This window comes from Myotis yumanensis, unplaced genomic scaffold (assembly GCF_028538775.1).
Source record: "Myotis yumanensis isolate MYYU_CA2020_CCGP unplaced genomic scaffold, mMyoYum1.0.hap1 SCAF_14, whole genome shotgun sequence".
Classification (NCBI taxonomy): Eukaryota; Metazoa; Chordata; class Mammalia; order Chiroptera; family Vespertilionidae; genus Myotis; species Myotis yumanensis.
Window position 1 is genome coordinate 54,151,967 of NW_027223765.1, and position 21,840 is coordinate 54,173,806.

At 41.3% G+C, this 21,840-nt stretch overlaps 1 protein-coding gene across 1 annotated transcript in view; it reads right to left on the reverse strand.

Annotated features, from left to right (window-relative positions):
* TAFA4 (TAFA chemokine like family member 4) overlaps window positions 1-21,840 on the reverse strand; it is a 157,193-nt gene that overhangs the window by 96,964 nt on the left and 38,389 nt on the right. The window contains exons 2-3 of the mRNA XM_070391737.1: window positions 9,461-9,594; window positions 7,262-7,377 (exon numbers count right to left, since the gene is read on the reverse strand). Coding sequence (XP_070247838.1) covers window positions 7,262-7,377; window positions 9,461-9,474 — 130 coding nt within the window. The 5' untranslated portion in view covers window positions 9,475-9,594. The remainder of the gene's footprint in view (window positions 1-7,261; window positions 7,378-9,460; window positions 9,595-21,840) is intronic.

Genomic DNA, 21,840 nt, shown 5'->3' on the forward strand with positions numbered 1-21,840 from the left:
CTTCTGTTTGCTGCCCTCTTGCGGGGAAATATTCTGATTACAAGGAAAAGAAAGGGAGAAAAGGAATAAAGGGCAAATTGCTAGTTGAGGAAATGAGTTAACTCTGGCTTCCTTTAAAAGAAATTAACCTACCAGCTGGCCCCTTCACCTTATGGATAGTTTGAGGTTAAGAAGTCCATGTGGTCTCCAAACCAGTCATATGTCAAGTAGAATTTTAAAAACAACAGAGACTATTGTGTTTTCCCACTCCTTACAAACACCACCTCTGGGCTCCTGGGCAAGTTTATCACTGCCATTTACCTTAAAGAACGATTCCCACCACCAACCTGTGAAACTAGGCAGGCTTTGCTTTTGTTTTGTCTTTTAATGCTTGAACTAGAGTGAAATCCATACCTAACACTCCCTCTCCTGACACTGAGGGGGAACCCACCTTCTTCCCTTCTCTCCCTGTTTTAGAGGGTGGGTTTAAAATATCTCGTTTATGCACAACCATCAACAAGCCATTCCTCTACTCCAAGCATCCAACAAGCCTCCCCCTAGGGCTCCTGGGCCACTGTTCCTTTAACCGACCAGCACCGACCACAAGCCCTGGGACAGTGGGGGACCTCTACACACCACACACCAGCTTCCGCAGGTGACTCTGCAGCTGGCTCCCTCAGAGACAACCACGGTGAAGTCAAAATCTGAGCTTCTCAGCATCTCGCTACACGACCCCCAATGAATTCTGACCCTTGAGCTTTTCCCAGCAGCTGAGCGCTGCACTAGGAACAAAACCACCTGGCCACTGCGAGGGTCACGACTTTCTTCTCCCGAAGGTCATTAGAGAAAATGTATAGCACCCCTAACTCTCTCCCATCACACACACGCACACGCACACACACTCACACACACACACACACACGCACGCGCACACACTCACACACACACACACACAGACGTGCACATGCACACACACTCACACACGCACTCACACGCAGCCTCCCTGGAATGGGAGTGGTGGGAGGAGGGGCAGGAAGGCACAGGAAGGGATGATCAAGGTACTCCCTGTCCTCCATTTACAGAGCTTTGACCAGATGATGCGTAAACAATGGATAGAGCAAGAGAAAAAAATGAATAAAGGATAAATAGCTCAAAGAAAAACAAACAGTTCACCAGCACATTAAAGGAGTCTTCAGTAAAAAAAAAAAAAACCAAACACTACTATATTGGCAAAAATAAATAAACAAACATGACAGCATCCAGAGCTGATGGTGGGCCCGGCATCGCACTCCAGGAAAACCTCCATGGAATGGGCTAATTCGGGTTAGGGGGTGTCCATTAAAGCTGAAAGTCCGTTATGTAATAAAGTAGGTTTTCCAAATGCATATGTTAAAAAATTAATAAATTAGTTTACCAGTTTTTACTTATGTTGACACGTTTGTGCAATTACAATGATGTATGAAAAGTTTAATTTCACAAAAGTTTTCTATGTGATTACAGCCGTTTTAAATGTATACTGAGACGGTCTAGTAAATTTGTGCACTCACCAATCACCGCGAGTAAACAAATGCACTCCCCGGGGCTTAGCGCACGTGGGAACCTCAGCCAGCACGAATTAAAACTGCTGCAGAAAGTCACGCCACGTGACTACAGAACCAAGTACCATGCAGGTGATGTGGTGTGCTCACGTGCTAATCATTCACTGCACATTGTTTACTAGTGGTGACTCGGGTTTAAATAGGCAGATATAGTTGTAGATATGTAAAATTTATATTGGTGAAATTATTAGTTTTTTTCCAATATATGGCTTATTTGCTAAAATGTGTTAAAAATAAGAGTGAATTAAAAACAAACAAAAAACCCTGCTAATTTAATTATACGCAAATCTTGATTAAAAGCATTTTAAAATTAACAGGGTATTAATTTTCACACATGACCTACAGAACAGAAATTTTGTCCATTAAATCCAAAGTCTGTTAAAGAGAGGTCTGCAAAATTCAGGGTTTAATGTACTACTGTTGGTGGAAGTATAAATAAGTTCAAAGGCACTCTGGCCTAGTAACAGGTTAACATGCTATGTCAGAGGTGTGGGATGCTCACCAACATTCATGCCCTCCCCTTCCCCTGGGCCCACAGCTGTGTTTTCCATCCGCCCACATTCAGGTGTGGCCAGTGGCTCATTAACACCCCAGGTGTTCCCTCCCTGCTCATTTCCCTCCCAGCTGGCTAGAATGGAAACCACTTCAGGACAGCCATGGACGCCACAGGTTGCAAATGAGCGAGCTTCCATCCATGTGGGCTCCCACAGCACTGCAGTCGAGGGGGACCTCCCAGTGGCCCCACCCAGCACTCTAGGGTAAAAAATACAAGTTCTTTTGTTTGAGCCATTATGTGGATTTGGTCTGTTACAGCAATTCACCTACTCGCACTAACACATTTCTACGCACCTGAACTCAGGGCTTCACCTCTGAGACCTCACTGAAGTTAGGGCGTAAATGTTTGTGCCACTCCAGCAACAAGCCCAATGTCCACCAAATTAGGAGAGATCAAGTAATTTATGGCCATCCACACAACAGACAACTATGCCGTGTCAGAGAGTGACATAGATCTGTAAGTACTAACGAAAGAGCCCCAAACTCCATTGTTAAATGGGGGGAGGGGAATCAAGGTACAGAACAGGGTGCAAGGACACAGGTGTGTGCATACACACACATAGGTACACACATTCCTTTCTCCTAGAAGGATAGTGGTGACGGTTAATTTTATGTGTCCACCTGACTCGGCATGGGATGCCCAGATATCTGCTTAATCAATATCTCCAGGGGTGTGGGGGGCCGTTTCTGAAAGAAGTGAGCATTTGCATTGTGGACAGAGTGAGCAGGCGAGCCTCCCCAGTGTGGCTGGGCCTCATCCAATCCGCTGAGGACCTGGTGGAAGAAGGACGACCTCTTCTCTGATGGTGGAGCTCTGCGCTCCGACTCTCAGGCCTTCAGATTCCGACTGGAGTCTACACCATCAATTCCCAGCTCCCAGGCCCTGGGACCACATAGCTGGCTCTCCTGGGTCCTCAGCTTGCAGACTGAAGATCATTAGACTTCCCAGCCTCCATAGTTGTGTGAGCCAGACTTACAATAAGTCTCTGCACACATACACAGGTACACATAAACACATGCATGCAGAGACACACACAAACACATACATGCACGCAGAGACACATACATTCACACACATATACACATTCATACACACATGCACGTATGCATGCACACATTCACACAGTGCAAACATATATGCGTACATGCATGTGTGCATAGTCATAAATATATACACATGAACATATGCACATGCATGCACACATCAACACACATAAACATATGCACAAGCATGTGTGCACATGTGCATGCACACCTGCATGTGTACATGCATGCATAGATACATTCTGTAGACATACATATACATGTACACACGCATACACTTATACACGTACGCATGTACACGTTCACATGCATGCATGTAAACATATACATATGTATGCATTCACGCTCATAAACATACACATGCATATGCACATTCACACGCATACACATGCATGCGCATGCATGCATGCATGCATGCATGTCCATGCATGCGTATATAAGTATACACATATGTATGCATGTGTGTGCATGTACACATGCACATATCTGTACATTAGTACACATATGTGTGTGCGCATATGCACGTGCATGCACATATACGCATGCATATGCATACGCACATACATGTATGCCCATGCACACTGACACACACATGCATATATGTCCACATACGTGTGCATGTACATCTGCGTGCACGTTCATGCAAACATATACATGTATACATACATGCACGTGGACATATGTATGCATATACTCATGCACATGTACGCACATATAAAACACATGTACGCATACACACACACAGATGTGCCTCATTTTATTGAGCTTCGCTTTACTGTGCTTTGCAGATAATGCATTTTTTCCTTCATATCCAAGCAAGACCCTCCAATAGCAAAAGGATTACAACCCGCTGAAGGCTCAGATGATGGGTAGCATTTTGAGTCAGATATGTTCTGCTTCCTTAAACCTGGTGTTATTACACACTTAACGGTGTATATAATTCTAACTGTCATTTGTATTTATCCCTATAGTCCTACCTTCCCCAAAATCAAAGGGTTCTGGTATGAAACAAAGACTGCCACACAGATAAAACTTAAACCGTGTCCTCTGTTTCTTTCAAGTTTCAGCCACTCTCAGCACAATCTCTCGAGCCTAGTTTCTGGGCATCTGGGAGTCTGCTGTTGATAACCTTTCCACTGAAATGGCCTGTTCACCAGCCTGACTCTCAGCAGCACCAAGAAAAGAGACATGTATTGAACAGGTAAGACTGAGGACTCCAAGCACTCCATCCTGGAGAAGCAGCTCATTGAAACACGCAGCACAATACCAGCTAGGGGCGCCTCGCAGCAGCCAACTGGTAGGGACTATGGGGTGGGCAAACTTTTTGACTCAAGGGCCACAATGGGTTCTTAAACTGGACCGGAGGGCCGGAACAAAAGCATGGATGGAGTGTTTGTGTGAACTAATATAAATTCAAAGTAAACATCATTACATAAAAGGGTATGGTCTTTTTTTTTTTTAGTTTTATTCATTTCAAACTGGCCGGATCCGGCCCGCGGGCCGTAGTTTGCCCATGGCTGGACTATATGCTGACTCCTTAAAATGTCAATCATTACTGTTCCTGTCTTCTTGAAACTGTAGCTTGAGGGGTGAAAACTGAGTCATGAGAGATTTTAAAAATCATTTTGAGCCTAAAAGTATGTCTTAACTTAAAATATAATAACTGTAGGAAATAGGCCTCTGGGATCCATCTCCAGCAGAGTCAACTTCTAATGGAAATGGTTACTGAGTTTCCCCAGGGCACACAGAATGTAGGGAGGAGGGAAGAGGATGTAAGAACAAAGAACTGTGGACAAGGGCCAGCATCATGGTAGATATCTCCCCCACCCCCGACCTCCGGCGCCTGTCTCAACTAGACGGGAGGAGGTGGAAACAACTAGAAAAGGGCTCAGCCCATTATTAAATGGCCCAATGGGAGACAGCAAGACCTAGGTGACGTATGAGGAAACTGTTAACCCCATAGTACTCAACCAGTGAGGAACCAGAGGAGGGACTCTCGCACCTGGGGGATAAATAGGCTGTGATCACCGCCCCAGGTGTGCCTGTATAACCAGCCAACACACGCTCTCGAGAACTAATTTGGTTTTGTTTATTTTGTTCTTTAGTTTCCAAATATAAGTGAAATCACATGACATTTTTCTTGCTTTGTCCAACTTATTTCACTTAGCATAATACCCTCTAGGACCTAGGTTCATCCACCTTGTCGCACATTCTTTTGTTATGGCTGAGGAACACTCCCTGTGTAAATGTACCACAGCTTTTTTATCCCCTCATCTACTAGTTCTTGTTTTAGTCATACTTCAGTCTCCAAGTCTGTTATTTTAATTGGGATAGGTGAGCATTTCTCACAATAACTAAGGAAAAAGCTATGTTTGAGGGTAAGGATATCTAATAAACTCCATATTCAAGACCTTTTGAAGAAGGGCTTTATAGTTTTGACACCTACATGGATTTTGGTTCAAGCTTCATTCTTTCACTAAGAAGTCAAAACATGCCTGGGACTTTCACTTCAAATAACCAAAGCAGAGACAATTAATTGTCTGGCAACAAGTCTACTGATAAATATAAGTTATTCAGGAAAATGCAATTCATAGGGTGTTTCCAAGTCGGTGTCACTTTAAACATATATGCAACAAGAAAAGGCAGAGAGAGATGCATAACTGATTAATCTTTCTTTAGAAATAAGCAAGCATAAACATGGGTCTTAGAAATTTTCGGAATGAGTCTTTAAAATTTTAGACATTCATTTAGGTCCCCTGCAAAAGAGACGGTCCTCTTTGCTTTTCTTTCTTTCTTATTTTTTTTTAATATATTTTATTGATTTTTTACAGAGAGGAAGGGAGAGAGATAGAGAGTTAGAAACATCGATGAGAGAGAAACATCGATCAGCTGCCTCCTGCACATCTCCTACTGGGGATGTGCCTGCAACCCAGGTACATGCCCTTGACCGGAATCGAACCCGGGACCTTTCAGTCCGCAGGCCGACGCTCTATCCACTGAGCCAAACCGGTTTCGGCATCTTTCTTATTTTTTAAAAAACCATCCATCATCTTTCCCCTACATCTGGAAAGTGCCTTGAATTATCTGAAAGCTCCCTCTGCTAGAGCCCCGTACACTTTAAGTTCATAACAAAGATGTTCTACCTTCGAATGAGGCTGTGGGAACACATACACACAAATGAAGTGCTGCCGAAGCAGCATTTACAGTGGCCAAGACATGGCAACAGCCCCAGTGCCCACCAGTAGATGAGGAGATAAAAAAAGCTGGTACATTTACACACGGAGTGTTCCTCAGCCATAACAAAAGAATGTGCGACAACATGGATGAACCTAGAGGGTATTACGCTAAGTGAAACAAGTTGGACAGAGAAAGACAAATGTCATGTGATTTCACTTATATTTGGAAACTAAAGAACAAAATTTAAAAAATTTAACAAACAAAACCAAATAAAAGATAGAGAAGAAACTATCTTTTGATGGCTGCCAGAGGAGAAGGGGGTTGGGGGACTGGGTGAAAAAGCTGAAGGAATTAAGAACAAATTGGTAATTACAAAATAGTCCCAGGAATGTGAAATAAAGCATAAAAAATGTAGTCAGTAAAATTGTAATAATTGTGTACAGGGTCAGGTGGGTACTAGACTCACCGGGGGAACCACTTCTTAAATCATTTAACTGTCTAACCTCTACTGTACACCTGAAACTCATATAATCTTGAATGTCAACTGTAATTGAAAGAGTAAATTTTTTTAATTTAAAATAAATAAACTTATGAGTTGTTTTAAAAATAAAGATGAATTTCATATACTTACTAAAATAATAATAAAGTGCTGCTGCTTTTCTGGATTTCTTTTAAAAATCACTACAAAAATGGAAGTGTACTCAGGAAAGGCAAAGGTGCCTGAACGACACTCTTTAAGCACCAAACCTTTACCTTTGAACGCTTGACTCCACTGGGCTTCGCGCTTCCTCTGGTGAGACATATGCCACCAAGAGCTCCTATCCTTGACCTGTTCTAAGGTGGACTCTGACTCTGAAAGAATTTTCTTAATTGACCTCATCAGCACATAATGGGTATAAAGGGCCTACCTGCAAGTCCCCAGGGGTGCAGGCTCGAGGCAGACATCAGCTCACAGCAGATGATCAACACGGAGGCCAGAAAGAGCCAGTGCGGTGGCCAGACTGCCTTCCCAGAAACTCCCATCCTAGGGAGAAGGACAGAGAGCAGGGCGAGCCGGTGAAGCAGGCTCTTTGGCAAGCACGGTCCAGGGGAGGTGGGCTGAGGGCTAATCACACCTTATCTGCGCTGTGCAGTAACCCAATTTTCAGTAAACACCTTTTATAATTAAGAGTTTCCAGGTTAGCAACATGCCTGGGTGCGAAGTCTCTTTATGAATCCCCCTGGTGCAGCTCAGGTTGCCTGGCAGAGCACGGGCGTCACGTACCGTTTTATATCACAGGATTTGAAAGCTACACACCGAGGGGGAACGCAAATAATTATACAGGTTTCTGCACCTGAAAGAAACCACAGAAGTGTTCACACCCAGCCCAAGAGCTTTGTCCTGGTTTCGTTGACTATGAATCCTAGAAGACTGGCCTCGTAGCTGATTAAATGAATCTCAAAGTTTGGTGGGAATATGGGCAAGTACAGGTGAATAGAAATGAACTTCATATGGACATCTTGGATGAATGGATAAAGAAGACGGAGCGTGTGCATATGTATGAATATGGTTCATCCCTGAGAGAAAAGGAAGGCCTTCAATTTGGATGGACCTTGATGGCATTATGCTAAGTGAATAAGTCAGACAGAAAAAGAGAAATACGCTATGATACCACGTATATGTGGAATCTAAAAAAGACAAACCCACAGAAATAGAGAGCAGAGAGGTGGTTACCAGGGCCTGGGGTGGGGAAAGGGCGAGATGTAGGGATTAAAGTCCCAGTGATGAAATGAACAAGTTTTGGGATCTCATATAGAGCATGAGGATTACAGCTAATGACGCTGTATCATACAGGTGAACGCGGCTACAACAGGAGGTCTTCAGTGTCCTCACCACACACACACACACACACACACACACACACACAATAAAAGGGTCTGTGGGAGGGATGGAGGAGGCAGCTAATGCCACGGTGGCATCATTTTGCAGTTCACAGACATCAAGATGACACGTTGTACACCTTAAACATACACAATGTTATGTGACAAATACATCTCAATAAACCTGACAAAATAAATACATAAACTTAATTAATTTCATCGAAACAGTTGTTCAAAGACAATTCAGTTCACAAATGTGGTTGTGTGGTCTATTCTAAAACAAACCCAAAAAAGTAAATAAAAAGAAATTATAAAAATGCACATCAAAAAACAACATTTAAACCAAGAGTTAAAAATAAACCCATTGGGGGAAAAATGCACACCACCCACCCCCTAATTTCCTGCCCTTTTTTATATTATAGGGAAATTAGAACTTGATTAGCTTTTTGTTTGCTCTTTTTTTAATTAACTTTTTCAAGCAAAAGTCAGGGCACTTGGGATTGGAGCCTGCAGTGGTATTGGGCTCTGCCTGGCCCAGATCCTATGAGGTCCCTGATAATATAATGCTCCACAGTGGATCCAAGGAACCCACTCCTCATATACAAGATGTATAAACTCAACCAAGACATGGCTCATGGGGTTGGACTCTGTTCGGGTAACCCTGGGGGCACGGCCCTGAGGGAGTCCTGGAAGGAAGGGCGGGTCTAGGAACCGCCTGCTGGTGCACAGAGCCTGCTGCCCTGTGCTATAGGGGACACAGCCCCAGGGGCCGGGGGCCACATCTACAGGAGCCCACTCTGCCAAGCGCTGGCTCTCTCTCTCAAGTATTGACTTAATAAAGCCATGATTCCTGGAGCGATGTTTGGGGATGAGGGGCCACAATTCAGCAATTCCTCGTTTCATTCAATAATCCAGGCCCCCAATAAAGGACTCCTGGCCGCTCACCTGCTGTGCTTCTTCAGCTTCAATTCTCCCCACTGGACGTTTTCTCCAGACGTAAAACAAAACTGGTTTATCTTAAAAATCGCACATCTCACCCCACTGAACAGTCAGACACTGCTTTACAAACTGAAATAATTTCAAAGATGAGAACTAAAACTTAAAAAACTATAATTCTCCAAATTCCCAAAAATTAAATGTAAAGGAAGGCTTTTATAAAGAATCATCAACTCTCGGCTACTCCATTTTGCTACATTCTTAGTGCTTCGTAACGATATCAGCTCCCGATAGTGTTAGAATTATTTTACCTTGGAGACTGCATAAGTTCTGGTTCCAGGGAACACAATTATTCCAGGGTGTACTTCGGAGTGACTACAATTCCCATTCGTAGTGAGGACCAACCATTTCTGCAGTTCCAGGAAGTTATCTTAGCTTAGAAGACCTATTTCAAAAAAAAATGAAAACAGGAAGCCATTAGCATTTATGTTGAAATGATACAAACTTCCAGTTGCAAAATAATGTATTTTACAATTATGCCTGCAGTTTCCGGCAAGTGGTACACAGCCAAGCACATATACATCTGTGAAGTGTCCTAAGTATGCGGCGGTATACAAAATTCCACACTCATTAACTAGCCACATATTAGCTAACAGAATACAATTTTAAAGTAAAAGTTCCCTCAACAGCAAAGACATTCAAAATTTGACGGAGACTCCAAAACCATTCATGATGCAAATTTCCCCTCTCTCGTTTCCTTAACCAAGGGTGGAAAATGGAATTGGGGATGATCCATTCCCAAGAGCTCGGCAACCTGCCACGCTCACAGAGCAGTGGAAGAGCCAGCACGAAGATCTGACCTGCTAGCTTTACGAGACATAAACCCAAAGACGATGCTAAACCATCAGCACAGGCGCTTTTGGAAAAGTGTTGATGGGAGGCAGAGGGCAAAAGTGGTTCCAGTAGAAAACACCATACCTAAGTTCAAAGGGCACTGTCAATACCAGAACTGATACTCGACGCACCCCCTTAGTGCCCAGACCTAACAGGCCTTTGCTACTCAGCAAAAACATTCTTACAAAGAGAACTCAGATGGTTCTAAACCAGTGATGGCGAACCTATGACGCGCGTGTCAGAGGTGACACGCGAACTCATTTTTTTGGTTGATTTTTCTTTGTTAAATGGCATTTAAATATATAAAATAAATATCAAAAATATAAATCTTTGTTTTACTATGGTTGCAAATATCAAAAAATGTCTATATGTGACACGGCACCAGAGTTAAGTTAGGGTTTTTCAAAATGCTGACACACCGAGCTCAAAAGGTTCACCATCACTGTTCTAAACCAAAGGCATCTCAACAACAAACGGACCGTGAAACTATACCCCTTTTAACGTTGCTAAGTTAAATGCGTCCCTCCCATGGTGGAGGTCAACAAGAAATAATCATGTGTGTCAGTAGATATTAAAGTTGCAAATACAATATGGAAATTATTCTTGCCACAAAGCCTCCTTACTGTAGAATCCTGCCTAGCCCGTTCAGATCTGCCCCAAAGCACAGCTGAGATTTTTCTCTTCGGTAGACATCCCTGAAGATAAATGCATGTTTGCCTAGAGAACACGTTCAGTAGCAGGTGTGTGGCCTGTGGGGCTGCAGGGAGAGAGGCCGTGAGTGATCAGCTCAACCGGAGGAAAGTGGCTGTAACTGTATAAATATAAGGGATTCAAAAACACTGACAGTGTTCATCTCCCAGACACCGCAACTTTATTAAATATGTTTGTCCTGATGTCCACCCAAGAGCACAATGTGACCTTCTCTTATCGGAAAGAAATACACAGTATAATTTATCAGAACCCATAATGAACTCCCCACAATATTGGAAACCAAATTGACCTTTCCTAGCTAATATTTATCTTGTTTTCTTCACACAGAAAGAGCCACTGGGGATTCTTTTTTCAATTCATTAAAACATGAATCCATCAGTGAGAAGAAATGTGACCTAATGGTTCATATGCCAGACATAAAACCAGGAGCTTAATGTTGGGCTGAGCAGTAACTCACTCAGTCAGATGTCCCACCGTAGACCCTAGACACTGACGGAAAAGGAGTAACTCTTGTCACTTCCAAATGTTAGCACGTCCAAGACCACCAAAAATGTTGTGCATGAAAGCGAAAGCATTTCCTTCCCGTCATTTCATTTCTCTCTGCTGTGTCCCAGCAATAGCACTGCCCTTCCTACCAGTCTGCTTCCAAAGTCACTTGTCTAATATTTTCAATGATGAGAGACACTGACCATATTGAGACTGAAAAAAATTGTTAATGTGTCCACTAATTCTCAGAATGAACTAAAGAGACTCAGTGTTTGGAGGCTGGGCTACACTTTCATCTCCCACCTTGTGTGGGGAGAGTCCCTCTGGTACAACAGGAGCGAATGCCTGTTCATGTGTCCCGGTGCCAAGTGACTGAGCTGCCGAGGCGGGGACCATTCTTCGGATGTTTAATCCATGTCTGCTGCGCACAAGGAAGGCTGCTGCCCACACTGGGTTTCTCACCACGGAATAAACACAGGCTTCACCTTTCCTTTCTTTTTATCTACTTGCCTGCACTACCAGAGGGGACAAGTCCCTAAGAGGGTTACCCTTTGGGAACATAGTTATTTACTCATTACAGATAAGCACCCTCAGAATCTCGCTCATGTCCATTTTCTTGCACCCACCTCCCTCCACACATCAATCTATACAGCATCAAGTTCTCATTGTCATTCTCAAAGCCTACAATGATGAAATATCCCAGTTCCTTTTAAAATTGTACGACAAAATAATCTTAAACCTGAATCTAATCATGAATTAAAATTTAAATTTGAGAGCATTCAGCAACAGAATTGCTCTATATTCTTAAAAAGTGTCAAGTAGATATGTGTGTACACGTAAGATACATGCATGTATATATATGCATACATACACACATACATGTGAGGAATATTCTCAAATAAAGGATAGACACATAACAACTAAATGCAATTGTGATCCTACATTGGATCTTGGGTGAAAAATACATACATACAGAGTTATCCTCAGAATGAACTGCACATACCACACACATACACCCATACATGCACATATAAACACACATGTAAACATACACATAATCATACACATACATACATACAAACATAAGTACATACAACAAATACATACAGATATAGCTATAAAGGACATTATTGGGACAATTAACAAATTCTAAATATAGATGACAGATTAAATTAGTTTTGTGTCAACATTAAATTTTCTGATTTTGATCATTATTCTATAGTCAGGAAAGAAAATGTCCTTGTTATTTAAAAAAATACAACCTGAAATATTTAATAATAAAGGGTCAAATGTCTCCAACTTCCAAATGATTCTGAGAGAAAAGAGAGAGAAGGGAGGAAAGGGGAAAGAAAGGGAGAAAGAAAAATTAATTAATTAATTAATTAATGAGAAAACAAATGAGCAAAATGTAAGCAATTGGTAAAGCCAGGTGAAGGGTATATGAGAGTTATTTTTCTATTTTTTCAACTTTTCATTAAGTTGGAAATCATATCACAATAAGATATTAAATATTCTTATAAGGCGTCAGTTCATAAGATACTCTAAAATGATTATTAATTTCCGATGCTAAACAAGGAGGAGAGGTGATAGCTGGAGTCTTCTGGTTACTTCGTTCTCTGAGAATTCACCCAAGCCCCAGAGCAGGCTTGTTTGTTTGCATTTATAACGCACGCACAGCATGCCTACTATGGGCCAAGCACTGCGGTACGCACTGTAAAGTATTAACTCACTGAAAGTAGGATTTACGTATGGCCTGCCCAGCGTCACGCAGGTAGCAAGGGCCTCAGTCAGGACTAAACTCCAGCCGCCCAGCACAAGGCACTACTGTTTCAGTTGTAGAAATTATTTCCAAAGCCCCCTTCCGTGCTTTAGCAAATAGACTGAAAATAAATCTCTTTCTTCTGGAATGCAAGACGCTGATCATGTAGGTGAAACTTCCGTCTGTGGACAAATGTGTATAGGCAACTGGGCTGAATTTGCTACCAGATTCTGGCTTGGAACCTAAGGTATTTTGTATTAACCTCTAAATAAGTTTTGCCATCTCTGAAAAGCTGGTGAAAAACAGTGCTTCTGATTTGCTGCAGATTCATTAAAGGTATACATCATTTTCCTAATTAAGACCAAACAAGCAAGAATTCTAGAGCCCTGGCCCATGTGGCCTGCTGGTTAGAGCGTTGGCCCAAGCACTGTAGGATCCCGGGTTCAATTCCGGGTCAGCGTGCAGGAGGCAACCAAACGGTGTGTGACTGTCTCACCCTCCCTCCCTTTGACGCTAAAGACTAAACGATCAACAGAAAAAGTATCCCCAAGTGAAAACCCACCACCAGAGCGCAAGGCCGCCGAGCTCCGGGAAGGAATTCAGGCCTGGAACAAATGAGGAAAAGGACTTCCCTCTGTGCGTCCACTCACGCTCATTTCCCCAAACTCCCATTCAGAAGCATTTTTGCAACAAAACAGCCAGCAGACTGGCTTGCAGGCAAAGCAGAGAGACCTCACGCTGCTGAACAGCGCTGTCCTCCGGCTGCCTCTGCTGGGCGGCTCCCAGGCCCAGTCCTCTCCGGGGAGGTCCCAGGCTCCGCTTGCATCACCGCCTCAGTGGGTCAATAATTAGCTCCTGCCAGACTCACCATCCCTGCCTCTGACCTCCGGGGAAGGGCCGACTGGGATGCCTGGTGACTTCAGGTCACAGCAGGAATAATTCTAACAGCTAATGATGTGGCAGTCACGCCCCTAAGAGTTTAGAGACTGTGGTAAGTCATTTCTCCACACTAATTTCTACTCAAGACAAAGGTGCTAGAAGTGAGCAATGTTTCATAAGCTAGCTCCTGCATTTGGGGAGTGGAAACGAGTTCTGTGAGTGGAAAGGGGTGAGACGGTGGTCTCACGAAGCGATGTGGTGTCCAACAACTGGAAGTTGCCTACATAAGATAATGCACCATTTCTTCAGATGGAAATGAGAAAGATGGGTCCATTTCCAGTTGCTTAAGTAACACAACCACAGTGAATTGTCGTCCGGAAATTTTCAGCTTTTCCGAAAAGTATGCAAAATCCTCTACAATCTGTCTTGACCAACTTATTCTGAAGTAAGACCAGTACCATGGACCTCCTTGTATCTGAGAGTGTGCTGCTTCTGTGCCTGTCTGTCGAGCACTGATACACGATGGGAGCCGCACTCAACTCTCACATCACCCCAAGGCTCATGGACTGCTTTGTAATTTACCGCACAGTCACATCACATGTTAAAGCATGCACGTTTTTCTGCCAGAATATGGTACATACATGTCATAAATTGCTCTTTATAAAAAAATATATCTTTATTGATTTCAGAGAGGGAGAGATAAAAAAACATCAGTGATGAGAAAGAATCATTGATTGGCTGCCTCCTGCATGCCCCTACTGGAGATCGAGCCCACAACCCGGGCATGTTCCCCGACTGGGAATCAAACCATGACCTCCTGGTTCATAGGTTGACGCTCAGCCAATGAGCCACATCAAAAGGGCAATAAATTGCTTTTTTATTGCTTGCTTGAAAACATCTATGAAGAATTTACTACTGAACCACTTTACAACACGCTGTTATAAATGAGCCATTAAAGAAGAAAAGCGTGCCTATTAATATTAAAGAATTTTGTAAATGGCATCTCAGGTGTTACCAATGCCGTCTCATCTAAATTAGTGGTAGAGAGTTCTTTTAAAAGGCTCTTCCAGTCGGCAATGATTTCCATAAATTAAAAAGCCTACTGCATTTTTATACGGTTCACACTCTTGTCATTTTAAGAACTGTGCAAGTCCTAAAACTACCCTAGTTCAGTGCAGTGACGTATTGCTTTCTTTTGGAAGATGGGCAAACAGTGCATTTTGTTAATAAGGAAGCCTCGCCTCCCACTGACCATGAAGAGCCCAAAAGCAATCATCACTGAGTGATCATGGCTCACTGAGAGCCTACATACAAAAGAGCAAGCTACATAAAGTAAAATGCACTCACCAAATCCAAGGACACCCTGTGCGACTCCACAGCTTGTGGTCCGAGGGGCACTGCCCACTCTGGGGCTGAACAAAGGTGAGCGGTAAAGGCAATTCAGCCATAAATCTCTCCAGGCCCAATTACCCGTACTGCAGAGGCTTGCTTTCTTTTCATTAGACCAGGTTTTAATTGGAAATTTTCCTCTCATTTCTCATTACTCAAATAATCAAAACACAGTGTTCAAGAATTTTATTTAACATAATAGCCCTGACCCGTTTGGCTCGGTGGATGGAGCGTCGGCCTGCAGAGTGGAGGGTCCCGGGTTCGATTCCGGTCAAGGGCATGTGCCTTGGTTGCAGGCACATCCCCAGTGGGGGGTGTACGGGAGGCAGCTGATCGGTGTTTCTCTCTCATCGATGTTTCTGGCTCTCTGTCCCTCTCCCTTCCTTTCTGTAGAAAATCAATAAAATGTATTTTAAAAAAACAAAAACATAATAAATAGCCAACATATTTTGGAGGCTTCCCACAAGTTGCCAAGCACTTGAACTTTTATCTAAAAAGTTTTTATGTGATGACTTAATTCCACATAAAGAATATTCAAAAGTCAGAGGGATGTAAGTAAACAAAGGAAATAGAGTCACTAGTATTATGGTAACTATGTATAGTCCCGTTGGGGTACTGGGAATATTGAGGGGAACACTAGGCAAAGTATATGACTGTCTAACCAGTGATGGTGAACCTTTTGAGCTCGGCGTGTCAGCATTTTGAAAAACCCTAACTTAACTCTGGTGCCATGTAACATATAGAAATTTTTTGATATTTGCAACCATAGTAAAACAAAGATTTATATTTCTGATATTTATTTTATATATTTAAATGCCATTTAACAAAGAAAAATCAACCAAAAAAATGAGTTTGCGTGTCAGAGGTGTCAGAGGTTCGCCATCACTGGAACCCCTAGGCTGTACACCAAAACTAACACAAAATAAAATTGAAAGGAAAAAGAATATTCATAAAAAATAAAGTTGTGCATAAAAATCAGTCACAGCACGTCTACTGCTTTCATCATTTCGCTTGCGTAACCAGAACTCAGACAAACCTCTGGAGGGAGGGGTGGTCCTGTATTTCTCTTGTGCCATCACCTCCAGCCCGATGCCCTGCACACCATGGGCGTAAACGTGTTTGTTGAGTCGTCTCTAGTTTCACTCCCATTTACCACAATGCTCGCCAAGTTCCTCCCTGTGAACTAACATGGCTCAGCTAAATGCCCACCTTCCAGCTGTGACTCTCAGAGCATTTTAGGGAAAATACAGTGTGATTCAGCTATTAATGACATGCACCTCATGGACATACATACACAGTCAATTCAGCTGCCGCAGGATTAAATAAGAAGACAAGGCCCATTGCAGATAATATTGGCCATTTCGATCCATTAACTGGATAAATGATTCTTAAAAAGCTTAATTTAAACCTTTATTAAATTTTCAACTTAAAATCATCTTTTGTTTGACAACAGTGCCCTCCTGTGGCAAAAAAAAATAGTATTTTGACAGTACTAACATTAACTACGATGTTTTTATTATAAGTATGTTTTAATTTTTTAATAAAGCCATATTTATAAATAGAATAAAAATATAACTATCCTTAAATAAACACAAGATACTATATAATTAAATAACAATATCACACTAAATGGCATTTAAATTTTTAAAATATACTCATAGCTTCTAAATGAAATGGTAATTGTTTATATGAATACTACACTCCATAAACACAAGAGCATAACGTGATCCCATACTTGTTGGCTTTCCCTGTTACTTCTGTAGCACAAGTCCATGCTACAATCTATCAGTGCTCCCCAGGCGATTTAGATGCTCAAAATACTCAGCCGGTATATACTGAAAGCATTTGGGTACTGGCATTATACCAGGCCATGTTGGGGAAAATCAATACGACCAATTTATATCTATCGAGAAGTGACAATCTAACTGGAAAAGACAAACATACATGGAGCAACAAAGAAAGTCAGCCAATAAGATTTGGCACTGCCTTTTGGAATAATAAAAATAAAGACCTTTAACCATGTCAAGGAGAGTATGATCTGCAAGGACCACTGTAACCCTGGAGAACTTCCTGGAAGGGACAACAACTCAGAAGAGTGAAAAAAAGCAAAGGGGTATTTGGGGAAAGGAGTAAAGGTGCTTTGGGGTTTTTTTCTTTTGTTTTTGTTCACTTGTTTCATGGTTTGTTACTGAAGGGCAAAGAGCTGTATGTGTGTGGGTTTGCTTTGTTTTGTTCTGATTTGATTTAGTGGAAGAGGTGGAAGAGCTACTGAAGGAACCCACAATAAACTTGGAGAAAGGTAGGAGGGAGAGGACAGAGGTAGGGGGGCTGCCCACACATGGGAGCCACACAGAAGAGCCGAGCACAATCTTCCACGTTCTGTCTCCGTGTTCAATTGGTCACCACTGCACCTTTCCCTCAACAACTACCCTTTTTTAAATTGAATCTTTATTATTGAAATATAACATATGTCCCCTTTTCCCCCATTGACCCATTCTAGCTCACCCCCAACCCCCGCCCAGACCTTCACCACCCTATGTGTTCATAGGTTACACATATATGCATGCAAGTTCCTTGGCTGATCTCTTCCCACCCACCCACCTTCTACCTTCCCTCTGAGATTCCGCATCTGTTCCCTGCTTCCATTGTCTCTGGATCCACTCCATTGATCAGTTTACTTTGTTCATTAGATTCCACATATGAGTGAGATCATGTGATACTTGTCTTTCTCTGACTTATTTCACTTAGCATAATACTCTCCAGGTCCCTCCATGCTGTCTCAAAGGGTAAGAGATCCTTCTTTTTACTGCTGCATAGTATTCCATGGTGTAAATTACTTACAGCTTTTTTACCCACTCATCTACTGATGGGCAATTAGTTTGTTTCCAGATCTTAGCTATTGTAAAATGTGCTGCTATGAATATAGGGGTGCGTGCATTCTTTCTGATTGGTGTTTTGGGATTCTAAGGATGTATTTCTAGAAGTGGGATCACTGGGTCAAATGGGAGTTCCATATTCAATTTTTTGAGGACATCCCATACTATTTTCCATAGTGGCTTCACCAGTCTGCATTCCCACCAGCAGTGTACTAGGGTTCCCTTTTTTCCATCCTTGCCAGCACTTGTCATTTATTGATTTGTTGATGATAGCCATTCTGACAGGTGTGGGGTTTTAATTTTTTTTAATTTGCATCTCTCTGATAAGTGACTCTGAGCATTTATTCATATGTATCCTGGCCATCTATATGCCCACTTTGAAGAAATGTCTATTTAGGGCCTTTTCCCATTTTTAATTGGATTGTTTGTCTTCCTTTTGTTAAGTTGTATGAGTTCCATATATATTTTGAATATCAAACCTTTATCAGATGTGTCATTGCCAAATATACTCTCCCATACAGTGGGCCCCCTTTTCATTTTGTTGATGGTTTCTTTTGATGTGCAGAAGCTTTTTATTTTTATGTAGTTCCATTTATTCATTTTCCCCTTAGTTTCCCTTGCCCTCGGACAGTGATGGCGAACCTATGGACACGCGTGTCAGAGGTGACACGCGAACTCATTTTTTTGGTTGATTTTTCTTTGTTAAATGGCATTTAAATATATAAAATAAATATCAAAAATATAAATCTTTGTTTTACTATGGTTGCAAATATCAAAAAATTTCTATATGTGACATGGCACCAGAGTTAAGTTAGGGTTTTTCAAAATGCTGACACGCCGAGCTCAAAAGGTTCACCATCACTGCCCTAGGAGATGCATCTGGAAACATATTACTTCAAGAGATGTCTCAGATTTTGTGGCTATGGTTTTTTCTATGATTTGTATGGTTTTATGACATACATTTAAGTATTTTATCAATTTTGAGTTTATTGTTGTGAATGGTATAAGTTGGTGGTCTAGTTTCATTTTTGTGCATGTATCTGTCCAATTTCTCAACACCATTTATTGAAGAGACTATCTTGGCTCCATTGTATGCTCTTGCCTCCTTTGTCAAATATTAATTAAGCATAATGACTTGGTTCGATTTCTGGGGTCTCTGTTCTGTTCCATTAATCTACATATCCGTTCTTATGTCAGTACCAGGCTGTTTTTACAGTGGCTTTGTAGTATAACCTGATATCTGGTATTGTGATCCCTCCAATTTTATACTTGTTTCTCAAGATTCCTGCAGCATTCTGGGTCTTTTTTGGTTCCATATAAATTTTTGGAGTATTTGTTCTAGGTCTGTGAAATATGCTGTTGGTATTTTAATGGGGATTGCATTAAATCTGTATATTTATTTGGGTAGTATGGACATTTTAATGATGTTAATTCTACCAATCTATGACCACAGTATAGTCTTCCTCTATCTCTTATTTCAATGTTCTGTAATTTTATAAGTACAAGTCTTTTACCTCTTTGGTTAAGTTTATTCCTAAGTATCTTAAACTTTTTGTTGCATTGGTAAATGGAATTGTTTGTTTAGTTTCTCTTTCTGAGAATTCATTATTGGTGTATAAAAATGCCATCGATTTCTGGGTGTTAATTTTGTATCCTGCTACATTGCCTAATTAATTTATTAAATCTAGTAGCTTTTTTGGTGGAATCTTTAGGGTTTTCTATGTATAATATAATGTCATCTGCAAATAATGAGAATTTTACTTCCCTGTTTCCAATTCGGATGCCTTTTATTTCTTCTTCTTATCTGATCACTGTGGCTAGGAGTTCCAATACTATGCTGAATAAGAGTGGTGAAAGCATACATCCTTGTCTTGTTCCTGTTCTTAGGGGAAATGCTTTTAATTTTTTACCATGATGTTGGCTGTAGGTTTGTCATATATGGCCTTTATTATGTTGAGATATGATCTCTCTGTTCCCATTTTGCTGAGAGTTTTTATCAAAATGGGTGTTGAATTTTGTCTAATGCTTTTTCTGTGTGTGTTGATATGATCATATGATTTTTATCTCACAAATTGTTTATGTGATACATCACATTTATGGGTTTGTGACTATTGTACCAGCCTTGCATCCCTGGAATAAATCTCACTTGGTCATGGTGTATGATCTTTTTAATATATTGCTGGATCCGATTTGCTAATATTTTATTGAGGATTTTAGCATCTATGTTCATCGGGGATATTGGCCTGCAATTCTCTTTCTTTGTAGTGTCTTTATCTGGTTTTGGAATTAGGATAATGCTGGCCCCTTAAAAAGAGCTTGGAAGTGGCCCTTCCTCTTGGATCGTTTGGAAAAGTTTGAGGAATACAGATGTTAGCTCTGCTTTGAATGTTTGGAAAAAGTCCCTTGTGAAGCCATCCAGGCCAGGGCTTTTGTTTGCTGGGAATTGTTTTATTATTGACTCTATTTCATCCGTTGTTATTGGCCTATTCAGGTTTTCTGATTCTTCCTGATTCAGTTTTGGGAGATTGTATTTTTCTATGAATTTGTTCATTTCCTCCACATTGTCCAGCTTGTTGGCATATAGTTGTTCATATTTTCTTACAATCCTTTGTATTTCTGTGGTGTTAGGGGTTACTTCTCCACTTTCATTTCTGATTTTATTTATTTGGGTCCTCTCTCTTTATTTCTTGAGTAATCTGGCTAATGGTTCAACAATTTCTTTTATCTGTTCAAAGAAGCAACTCTTGGTTTTATTTATTTTTTTGTACTATATTTCTTTTAGTCTCTATGTCATTTACTTCTGCTCTAATCTTTATTATTTCCTTCCTTTCTACTTACTCTGGGCAACTCTGGGATTGTTCTATTTCTAATTCTTGAAGTTGCAGGGTTAAGTAGTGTATTATTAATTTTTTTTGTTTTTTGAGGTAAGCCTGTAGTACTATGAACTTTCCTCTCAGGACTGCATTCACTGTGTCCCAGAGATTCGGGGTTGTTGTGTGTTCTTGTTGTTTCCAGAAAGTTTTTTCTTTCTTTCTTGGTCTCATTGGTAACCTACTAATTGTTTAATAATATGCTACTTAGCCTCCATATGTTTTAATGTTTTTGTTTTTACTGTAGTTTATTTTTTAAAAATATATTTTATTGATTTTTTACAGAGAGGAAGGGAGAGGGATAGAGAGTTAGAAACATCGATGAGAGAGCAACATGGATTAATTGCCTCCTACACACCCGCTGCTGGGTATGTGCCCACAACCAAGGTACATGCCCTTGACCGGAATCAAACCTGGGACCCTTGAGTCTGCAGGCCGACGCTCTGTCCACTGGGCCAAACTGGTTAGGGCCCGTAGTTTATTTTTAATTTTATTGTGATCTGAGAAAATGCTTGATAGGATTTCAATCTTCTTGAACTTGTAGAAACTTGTTTTGTACCCTAGCATGTGATCTATCTTTGAGAATGTTCTATGTGCACTTGAGAAGAATGTATATTGTGCAGCTTTGGGGTGAAATGTTCTATAAATGTCAATTAAACCCATCTGATCCCATGTGTAATTTAGAGTCACTGTTTCCTTGTTAATTTTTTGTCTGAAGATCTATTCAGTGATGTCAGCGGGGTGTTAAAATCCCCTACTATGACTATATTGCTGTTGATCTCTCCCTTAAAGTCCTCCAGAAGATTTTTATATATTAAGGTGCTCCT